The sequence below is a fragment of the Trematomus bernacchii genome, unplaced genomic scaffold (assembly GCF_902827165.1).
Source record: "Trematomus bernacchii unplaced genomic scaffold, fTreBer1.1, whole genome shotgun sequence".
Taxonomy (NCBI): Eukaryota; Metazoa; Chordata; class Actinopteri; order Perciformes; family Nototheniidae; genus Trematomus; species Trematomus bernacchii.
This window is the reverse complement of record NW_022987616.1, coordinates 6,706,487-6,718,090: the sequence shown is the minus strand read 5'-3', so window position 1 is coordinate 6,718,090 and position 11,604 is coordinate 6,706,487. Positions and strand designations below refer to the sequence as shown.

Sequence of the window (11,604 nt, the reverse complement as noted above, 5' to 3'; positions counted from 1 at the left end):
AGTACAGGTATTTGTGTTCAACATGTAAGAAGTAGAAAGTACAGGTATTTGGGTTCAACATGTAAGAAGTAGAAAGTACAGGTATTTGTGTTCAACATGTAAGAAGTAGAAAGTACAGGTATTTGTGTTCAACATGTAAGAAGTAGAAAGTACAGGTATTTGGGTTCAACATGTAAGAAGTAGAAAGTACAGGTATTTGTGTTCAACATGTAAGAAGTAGAAAGTACAGGTATTTGGGTTCAAAATGTAAGAAGTAGAAAGTACAGGTATTTGTGTTCAACATGTAAAAAGTAGAAAGTACAGGTATTTGTGTTCAAAATGTAAGAAGTAGAAAGTACAGGTATTTGGGTTCAACATGTAAGAAGTAGAAAGTACAGGTATTTGTGTTCAACATGTAAGAAGTAGAAAGTACAGGTATTTGGGTTCAACATGTAAGAAGTAGAAAGTACAGGTATTTGTGTTCAACATGTAAGAAGTAGAAAGTACAGGTATTTGGGTTCAAAATGTAAGAAGTAGAAAGTACAGGTATTTGTGTTCAACATGTAACAAGTAGAAAGTACAGGTATTTGTGTTCAACATGTAAGAAGTAGAAAGTACAGGTATTTGTGTTCAACATGTAAGAAGTAGAAAGTACAGGTATTTGTGTTCAACATGTAAGAAGTAGAAAGTACAGGTGTTTGTGTTCAACATGTAAGAAGTAGAAAGTACAGGTATTTGGGTTCAACATGTAAGAAGTAGAAAGTTCAGGTATTTGTGTTCAAAGTGTAAGAAGTAGAAAGTACAGGTATTTGGGTTCAACATGTAAGAAGTAGAAAGTACAGGTATTTGTGTTCAACATGTAAGAAGTAGAAAGTACAGGTATTTGTGTTCAAAATGTAAGAAGTCAAAGTAAAAAGTTGTCAGAAAAATAAGTAGTGGAGTAAAGTACTGATACCAGAAACATGTACTTAAGTACAGTAACGAAGTATTTGTACTCCACTACTTCCCAGCTCTGTAAATGCTGTGTTTCTGCAGTTATCCCTGAACCAAAACCCATTGCTCCCACAGGTCCTGTCACAGTTTGACATGTCTACTGCTACCCTTCTTCCGCTTCACTGCAAATGTTGAGGATATGAGCGTGGGCACCCAGGGGCCCCTGAATACCCCCCCCCCCCCCCCCCCCCCCCAAGAGGAATCAAGTGAGTCAAACTGCAGCCGGCACAGACATCTTGTACAAATAATTCATGGCTGATACAGCATTCATTTGAAATTCAGATAGAGGCGTTTCACCACTTGTGGAGGTATAGGGGCCTACTGAATGTTGCATCTTGTTTTCAGTGTTTGGACTCGTGCTTATACATAAATTCAAATTACTTTTGGAAATATTGATCTTGGGCGTGATGCAGACACTCGATTCATCTCACACTGCTAGATTTTATTCCTGTGAAACCTGTGGTGGTTGAAGATAACTAAGTTTACTCAAGCACTTAGTTTGAAGTACTTACTTTACACTTATTTGATTTATTTACAATAAGACTGTCACAACATCAGATTTTCACTACCAATTATTTTGACTAAAGTAAAGATAGTATTGCATTATTTAAAGAACATTTGAAAATAAATAAATAATACAAATACTATCAATTTAAACCATCTTTTACTTTGTTAATTGTCATTTTTACCTTACTACATTTTGACCTAAACTGTATTATTATTGATTTCCCTGCATGGTATATAAAGTAGTTAATACAAGCTCTTCCTTTACCAGCTGCAACATTAAATGAACACATTAATGCATGAATGTTATACTCAAGTAATTGAAATATGGTATTCTGCATAAGGAGTATTTTAACTTTTGGTACTTAGCGTATATATTTTGTTGTCAATACTTTGACTTAAGGCACATTTTAAAGCATGCATGTTACTGTAACAGAGTATTTCTGCACTGTGGTACTACATAATGTGAGTAGTTGTCCTGCACCTGTGTGAAAGTGAAGCAGCCTGCCGTTGTTTGATCTGTTTATCCTGTGATGACACACTTAATGCCCACAGCTGAACACTTATTGTTTTTCCTCTCTGGCAACAAATATCAAGCAGACTAAACTTTGTTTGTCAGATCTAATTTAGCTTGTAGAAACATTGCATCCTTGCTTCCCAGTGTCCTTGGTGCTAAATGAGCTGACATCCCCCCCCCCCCTGCGCCGACACATCAAGTGAAGGCAGCCTGATCAGCCCTAATAGGGCCGGGTAATTAGAGTCTCTGCATAAAGCCTGTCTGCACACAGCGGCCCAAAGCAGGCTGGGGAAGGACTGCCATGCACTTGACAGTGTGGAAAAACAATGTACTGTTCAGTATATGGACCAAATTAGCCTGGCACTGGTAAACACAATCCACTTTAGAACAATACTGACACTAATTAGGCGACCAATGTTTCATTTCAGAGTTCAACTTTTAGTTGCTGCATCAAATAGTTGGAGAGTAAACTTGATGTTTCTGGAATACAAATGAACAAGACCTTCCTGCAGGCCAAGCACACAGAGGGACATGGAAATCATGATAATTGCTCTATAGCAAACAAAGATTAAATGGTTTGCTTAAATCTGCACAGGAGTTATCGTTATACTATCTTATGAATTCTCTAACATATAGGCTATCTTTATATGCAAAGATTGACTACTATAAAGAACTTGAACATTGGAAATATCTATGGTTTCACATTTCTCTAGCAAAGACATTCAATGCGTGACACTTCAGATAAAAGACTAGAATTACTAGATTCTTTTTAGAATGTTTTTAGGCATGCCACCCATTCTGCAGGCTCCTTATGGGACTGAAAAAACGTGTATCCTGCATTTTAAAACCACTGTCTGGGAGAGTGAAGCAGCACCTTAATAAAATCTCAAGTCATTTGTACAAATGCAAATTATTTCAGGGACTGCATGAAATAAATTCAGGTGGTGGTGGGAGTCGTGTGTCTCTGCTGCTGTGAGTGAACTGAATCTTTCTGCATCAACTACTTCTTGTTCAAGTGTTGCTTCTTGTTCAGTGTTTTCTCTCCATTCATTTCCATCTCTGCATTTCCTTAAAAATGACATAAGAAAGACAATAGTGTCCGCCATTTGATTACGTCTTTCTGTCTTTTTGCAGCAGAGGTTAACAGAACATGCATGTGTTTGCAAAATCTTGCTCGACGCTGCATTGCACAAGCACTCCTTCTATTTTTAGCCACTGTGCTGCCTTGTAAGAGCAGTTATAGTGAAATGCTTTGCTTAATAGCATTCAGTGCAGTGGTGGCCAGTTATTCACTTCACTGCTACTAAATGTTGTGCTTCTTGCAGGTTCTTAATTTATTTTTGCCAAAAACCTCTAAAAATAGTATATAAAGACCCCCTCTTGTTGGTCCAAGCATAATTTTGTTTATACTTGTATAGTCTTAGTTATGAAAGAGAACAACACAAACATAAGAGATATATTAGACATGTGTAAACTCTATTTGCAGATTGTATTTGGTAGATTAGGTAAATTAGAACGTAACATAAACTAATATAGTAGTAATAATTTAAATATGATTTGTTAACCATAAGATACTAAGGAACTAAATGTTTTCTTGTATAATCAGGATAATTGAAAAGAGTTAATCTCAAAACTTTTCCTTGAACCCAATTCAATAAATCCTTATTTCTAACCATAAAAGTACAACATATATTGTTAACCTATCTCCAAGTAATAATAACAACAATAGCCTATTTGACATCTAAAAACATTTCACAGTTCGGGTCTGTTTATCAGATATGGTCAGGGTATTTAATAAGTAATAAGCATGTTTTTGTCATTGCAGTGCAAAACATGTATTTGGGTAATTATTTGTCTGTATATCAAATAATTTGCAGATTAGGTGGAATCATTTTGAATGCTTTTATGTTTGTTTACATTCTGTATCTATATTATTATGATATTACTACTGTTATTGTGCATGTATTGAATAAGATGTGCAGTGTTTGGCTGTCCTCTGTTGAGAGCTGTGCGTCTGATTCGCTGCATCTGAATCTGCTCCCACAATTCAACAGGCAACAAAGGAAGAAGGGAAGAGAGGCCGAGAGCTACAAACTGTTAGCTAACCTGGACACTCAGAAATCCCCTTATTGTGTCTCTTTGGTGGGAAATATAGAGTTGTATGTTTAGAGAAGAACCAAACCTGGCATTATAAACGCGTTATACTTGTATTGGTGCTCAGAGGGATGACTAAAGGTGATGTTTCGACTGCTAATGCAAGCTAACACTAGCTAAGCTAACTAGCTAAGCTATCGTGCAGGAGCGACCCTTCATAAACGTGTTGTTTATCAGGACAAATGCCAACATCTCTGGGTGTTTTTATCGGGTAATACAAGCAGAAGTCACCGGGTAAGAGACATTATAACATGCATGTAGATATATATGTGTTTAAATGTTTATTTACTTTGAAAGTAGACATGCTAACAAACTAGCTATTAGCATACAAGCAAGCAAACGTGTGTTAAACTGGCAAGCTAGATCAAACATTAACCTTGTTTTCTTTTATTATAAGCTTAATGTTTAAGGTGAACCGATTACATTGTAGTTGTTGCTGTCAGTTTTATAATAGTGTCATTAAAGAGGGCTAATTGAGAAGCGAAGCTAAGCTAAAGGCATGCTGTTGTGTTTGTAGGCCTTGCCAGGTCAGGACAAAACAGGCTAGAATTGATTGTATTTCTTCATTGTTTTGTCAAATATATCTACATGACATGTGTTTCTCCCCTTTTAAAAATCAATTGTTACTCCTACATGTTGGTCTTTGCTTATAAATGGCTTTTGTGTTTCGCAGCATCAAATGAAAGGAGGTGGAAGTGGAACTTGACCCATTCAACTGAGTCACCATTTTCCTGCTCATAATGGTGAGTAATCAGATTGCAGCTGTCTTCATTATCAGCTTTACTTAGGAGCTGGAGCTGCACATGTCTCTAGATATAGGATATAGGCTGCTGTTTCAATCCCAGTTTGTCAGGTGTTACGCCTTCTCTTATTTTTGACAGATGTCAGAGTAGTGATTGTTATTCGTTCCATTAAAATCATGATTATAATGCAGTTTTTGGTGTCTAATGTTGTATTGTTTGACCATATTACAGTCCAAATGTAGTATTGATTGTTCAAGTTAATGTATGTATCATATACACAACAATTACAGAGAGGTAATGGAAATCTATAATTATCAGGCTCTCCCACACAATGCTATTAAATATGTATGAAAAATAGATTATTAGCGTAATAGCTTATTCAAAACGGTAAATATACAACATCATTTAGATGTATAATAACATATACAGCTTACACAGTAATAGCAAATGAATGAAATGCATGTAAACAGCAAATGGTATATTCTTTCCTGGGTGTAAAGAGCTGTAATTATAGCTTATTCATATGAAGAAATATGTAATTAATCAATCAAAAATGCCAGGCATGGTCAGCTTCCTGCGTCTCAACTCTGTTACTTTCTAAATGGTGCTTTACGCTGCTAAACTTTGATACTAAGAACATAAGAACAACCATCTGGAAGAGTCTTTTTTAGAACAAACTATTATATAACATCTTGTGTGTGTTGTTTCTGCAGGGTGTGATGGCTCCACTGTATGCATGACTTGTTCCGTGCGGCCTGATGGGAGGACGCTGTGGATAGTACTTTCATCGGGATACCAGGAGAGCCAACCCATGCCCCCGCTGCGGAGGGCCTGTCAGAATGAAGAAGATAAGCCTTAAGACCATCCGCAAGTCCCTCAGCATAAAGGGCAAGGAGGAGGGCGACTTCGTCATGCTCCAGCAGCCCTCGGTGACTACAGAGTTTTCTAAGGAAGAGTCACTTTTTGGGGGCTGCTACACCAAAGAGCTCTCCGGCTGTGACCTTGGCGGCGAGGAGGACAAAGGCGGTCAGAATAAGGGCCGCACGAAGAGCGAGGGCCTGATGGGATCTCTGAAGAGGAGGCTGTCTGCGAAACAGAAGGCCAAAGTGAAAGGCAACTCCTCCGCCATTGGGTCTGTGGACGACGATGACGACACCTTCTCTTCCTCGTCTGCGCCCATTGGATTCAGCGATGTGAAAGCCCAGAGACCCCTGAGATCTGCGTCTCTGCGTAGCCACCATTACAGCCCCTCGCCGTGGCCCCTGCGCTCAGTGAACTCTGAGGAGGCGTGCATCAAGATGGAGGTAAAAGTCAAAGCCATGGTTCACTCTCCGAGCCCGAGTCCAAACCTAAACGGTGTCCGGAGAGAATTTCATGACTTTCAAATGGAAGGGCTCTTTCCGGATAGAGCTGAGTCCTTTAAGAACCTCCAGCAGCCTCAAAACGGGGATCTGCATCTGGATATTGATGAAAATGACGTGCCTGTGGTGCTGGGGTTGACTCCCCAGGACTACATCCAGTACACGATGCCTTTAGATGAGGGAATGTACCCCGAGGGGTCCCACTCCTTCTGCCTGGACAGCTCCTCTCCTATGGAGGTGGTGACTGAAGCCAACGGTGCGTCCCTCCACGCGGACCACCAGGAGCAGGAGGAGCACGATCTGGTGAGTGGGCTTCCTCCAGACCTCTTCATGGAAACCTCAGTTAATAGTCTTCTCATCGGTTCTGCCGGTGTGATGCTCCAAAGAGGAGAAGTGCCCCCTCCCCTCTCTCCACTCCTGCCGCCCATGTTAAATAATGTTCTTATTCCACGGACGTTCTCGGGGTTCAGCTCTACAGACAGACATGTGGCAGAGAGGATGAGACACCACCTCAACTTTGACCCGAACTCAGCCCCCGGGGTGAGTCGGGTGTACGAGTCGGTGCAGACCAGCGGGCCCATGGTGGTCACCAGTCTGACGGAGGAGCTGAAGAAGCTGGCGAGGCAGGGCTGGTACTGGGGTCCCATCACTCGCTGGGAGGCGGAGGAGAAGCTGGTGAACCTGGCCGACGGATCCTTCCTGGTCAGAGACAGCTCGGACGACCGGTACCTGCTCAGTCTGAGCTTCAGGTCGCAGTGCAAGACTCTGCACACGCGCATCGAACACTCCAACGGACGCTTCAGCTTCTACGAGCAGCCGGACGTGGAGGGACACACGTCCATCGTAGACCTCATCGAACACTCCATCAGAGACTCAGAGACCGGAGCTTTCTGCTACTCCAGGTCTCGCTTACCGGGATCTGCAACATACCCCGTCAGACTAACCAACCCAGTGTCTCGGTTTATGCAAGTGCGCTCCCTGCAGTACCTCTGTCGCTTCGTCATCAGACAGTACACGAGGATAGACCTGATCCAGAAACTGCCCTTACCGAACAAGATGAAAGACTATCTGCAGGAGAAGCACTACTGAGGACGCAGAGACAGGACAGTGGTAGCAATTTGCACTTTTGTGTTCAGTTAAGAGATTTAAACAAGGTTTACAAACAACCACAGTTTTGAGACGATGGTTCTGGTGGCTCTTGATTTCTGTCAATGTTTAGTCCTCCATTCCACTGCTCTGGGTTTTTTCTCCACGCTGGTTTTAGGAGGCTCTACTCCCAGAAAAACATAGTCCCGCACATAATCTATTGCAAAAAATATAGAAGAGGTATACAGCCAAGTTGTCTTAGATGCATACTCTAACGGCCCGTCCACACAGCGGCGTGCGTTGAAGCTTGCCGGCGGGGGGGGCTGAAACTCGACCAACAACCAATCACATGAATCTCCCGCCCCGGACACACAAGCACGCGGTTCGATTGGCTAGAGCTTGTACTGGCATATGATTCGATTGGCTGACGCTTCCGCCGAAGCTTCAAAAGTTGAACATTGCTCAACTTTTGCAGCGAGCAACGCTTTTGAAGCTACGCTTCGCCCCCACAATGCAGTTCGGCGAAGCGTGACGTCACCCCATTCAAAGTGAATGGGCAGAAGCTTCAACGCACGCCGCCGTGTGTAGGGGTCGTTAGTGCAGACATAGGGATGTAAGGTGAAGTAACATCCAGCTGTTCAAAACATATTGCCATTTGCTTTTAAGTTGAGCCTGTAGGGAACATTCCTTAAATGTTATCCACCTAATTGTACATTTAAAGGATGAAAAAGTATTGCTACAATTCCATTTTTACATCAAATGTTAAACCTCCTGCAGACGGACACATTTTGATCATCTCTTGCTCTTTAATTCTCATATTTTTCTGCATAACACGACTGAAAATAAGAAAAGCACTCTGCATCCATACTATGCAATCAGTCTACATAGGATACACTTCATGTTCACCAGATTTTTGCTAATTCACTAAAGTAACTACTCAGGTATCATCTGATTTTTGAGTTGTTTCCTACCTTGTACAATCATGGACATTTATAGACATGGAACAACACGTCACATTAACAATTGAAAATGCATCAAATGGTATAAATCAGAGCCATGTCCACTCCATTTTCCTGCAAGAGATGTCCAAAATGTGCCGGTCTGAGAGGGTTGAAGCAGTTTGGTGAGAGGAGAAACTTTAATTAGTGTGGCTGCATGAAGCCACTATGTAATGTGCAAACCTAAAGGTACTGACAATGCTGGATTTTTAATGTGCTGTTTGTAGGAACGGCATCACCTAGATGTGTAAACCTTTTTCTAAATATGTTACCATTTAAAAGTTAAATCTGTGCATTAGGAATGTTAAAACCGCAGCTCAGGCCTAACAACTGTTTCTGTGATGCTCGTGTCTGCATGTAGAAAAGGCTTTGTGGAGATTCTCCAAATGGAAGGAAACGTCTCGATGGAAAGAGCTTGAGTGATGTTGAAGTGCAACTCACTTAAGGCAGGTTATAAGTAAAGGAAAGTGCCCTCAATTGACTGAAATCAGAATGTAGTGATGGCTGTTCTCTCTTAAACCGAGCTGGACAAAGATCAGAGGATTCCTGGAAATATTGTGAGATAACGTGATATGATTTTGGAAAGTCAGGGTCAAGTCCTCCTCGCCATCTCGGAGCGATGCCAGGGTTTCAATAAAGCTCCACCACAGCTGCATGGCATCATATAGGCCTCAAAAACATTAGATTTGTAGCCATAGCTTATTCACACTGTCCCCACAGATGGTCTGTACTAAAGGGAAGAGCACACAGAATGCTACGCAAGTGCTTTATATGGATACTTTGACAGGGAACTTCACACAATGAATGACAACTGTTTTGGAAAATGGACAACTTTTGGTAGGTCGTTAGCGCATAGTTCTAGTTTTAGAAACGTCCGTGTCTGAGGAAGTAAATCCAGCACAGCAGAATTAGATAGGAACTTTGAGGAACGGTGTTGCATGTTTAAAGACTTTTTGAAGCTTTGAGGAGTTGTATAGGAATGAAGGATCTAGGTCGAGTGTTTGGCTGTGTCGAGGGAGGGTTTTCTGTCGCAAACATTGGCTGGACATTCTGTGTAAAACAAATGTATTCTTTTCTTTTTAGGATCCGTCTGTGAGTTTGTTTTGTGACATTTGCCATCTGGGGGATTGGGCTGTACTTAAGGAATGTACGCTTGTTTGAGGTGATCATTTTATCCGCCTGCAGATAAACAGTTTTTTTAGAAAGCATGAGAATCACACACACAAAAAAAAATTACATTTTTTGCACTTGAAAATTCTCCACTGACAAGCTTTGGATGCTCTCCTGCCTCGAGTTGTCCTTCAGATGGCATTTCTTTTGAAAGAAATAAAAGTCACACATTTGTCCTTCTGTGTTCATATACGTGTTTAGATCAACAGCAGATTGTTTGTGTCATATCTTGGGATATAAAGGGTAGCCAGCGTCATATCGAAGCCCCTGCTAACTCACTCAAAGGAACGGGATCATGGAAACAACGTGGATGTAAATTTGACTTTTATTTCGTGTGTATTTGTTTCAGTTGAAATGTGAAAGTAAAATGTTAGTCTTTTTTTAATACAATGTTCTTTTAATTGAGTTTTAATTTGTCAGATTTCGACACGCAGGAACCAGTGTGGTGTTGCTGCTGGGACTTTTTCTAAAATACTTACTATTACTCAGCATTATTGCCTTCAATGTTTGATTCCAGAGGTTGATGCTTGTTCCGACTGCTGAAGCATTTTGGATTAATAACAGCACTTAACAAGCAACAACGTTTTATTTTCTGCATCTCCGTGAGTGAAGGTGATTGTTTACAACATGAGTTCAATATTCCCATTCTTTTTCTTTCTTATGTTCTCCCTCTCTCACTCTCACACGAACATCTTGGTACAATTTGAACTTTCATTTTAATGTGTTATACACATTTGTGCTGCTTTATAAGGATATGATTGCCTTTCTTGTATTTAACAACGGGGAAATAGAATGTCACCAACGTAGATGTGTGTAAACATAATGACTTTTGTTATCGTCTTGGGAGAGCAACGCAGATTTGCAATTTGTTAACAACTGTAGTCGGTTAAAGGAGCATTAGTAGCGATTAGCAAACCCTCTGTAGAGTTACCAGTTCACTCCAGTTTACATCAACTTTCCAAAGTAGATGCTCTTTTTGTATTTTTCTTTTGGAAAAAAATCAACAGTGATTTATTGCACACTTTGGATACAGTTCAAGAGTTTTTTGTATCTGCCAAGTATAAATTATAAATAAAACTATATTCTAAAAAAATCCTTTGTGTTGTCATCAATCACTTTCGACTACATGTACAGTTTAAATCATGGCAATTCTTCAGTGATGCGCCCAATTGACATTTTTTTAGGATGACCCTGAAGGCAACATTTCCCTGGTACCCTCCACAAAAGCCAGTGGGATTTATTCATTGGATTTTGGATTATGCAGAAACATCTCACATTTATGATACTTACACATTTTTTTCAACAGGATAATCTCCACATATTATCACCACTTAATGATTTTTGAAGTAAAAAGCTAACGTTAGGCTACTACAGCACGGTCACATGACTTCACGTGACCACCGCTAAGCTAAAGGAGGCTAATGTTGGGCTATAAAGGAACTACAGCACGGTCACATGACTTCACGTGACCACCGCTAAGATAAAGTTGGCTAATGTTGGGCTATAAAGGAACTACAGCATGGTCACATGACTTCACGTCACCACCGCTAAGCTAAAGGAGGCTAATGTTGGGCTATAAAGGAACTACAGCACGGTCACATGACTTCACGTGGCCACCGCTAAGCTAAAGGCGGCTAATGATGGGCTATAAAGGAACTACAGCACGGTCACATGACTTCACGTGACCACCGCTAAGCTAAAGGCGGCTAATGATGGGCTATAAAGGAACTACAGCATGGTCACATGACTTCACGTCACCACCGCTAAGCTAAAGGTGGCTAATGTTGGGCTATAAAGGAACTACAGCATGGTCACATGACTTCACATCACCACCGCTAAGCTAAAGGCGGCTAATGATGGGCTATAAAGGAACTACAGCACGGTCACATGACTTCACATCACCACCGCTAAGCTAAAGGCGGCTAATGTTGGGCTATAAAGGAACTACAGCACGGTCACATGACTTCACATCACCACCGCTAAGCTAAAGGCGGCTAATGTTGGGCTATAAAGGAACTACAGCACGGTCACATGACTTCACGTCACCACCGCTAAGCTAAAGGCGGCTAATGTTGGGCTATAAAGGAACTACAGCACGG

At 41.0% G+C, this 11,604-nt stretch overlaps 1 protein-coding gene across 1 annotated transcript; it reads left to right on the top strand.

The window, feature by feature from the left end:
• Window positions 1–4,055: 4,055 nt before the first annotated feature.
• LOC117484031 (suppressor of cytokine signaling 6) lies at window positions 4,056–10,598 on the top strand. Its single transcript, XM_034132445.1, has 3 exons — window positions 4,056–4,381; window positions 4,821–4,890; window positions 5,604–10,598. Exon 3 carries the CDS (start codon window positions 5,730–5,732, stop codon window positions 7,338–7,340), a length of 1,611 nt encoding a protein of 536 aa, XP_033988336.1. The 5' UTR covers window positions 4,056–4,381; window positions 4,821–4,890; window positions 5,604–5,729; the 3' UTR covers window positions 7,341–10,598.
• Window positions 10,599–11,604: the final 1,006 nt, after the last annotated feature.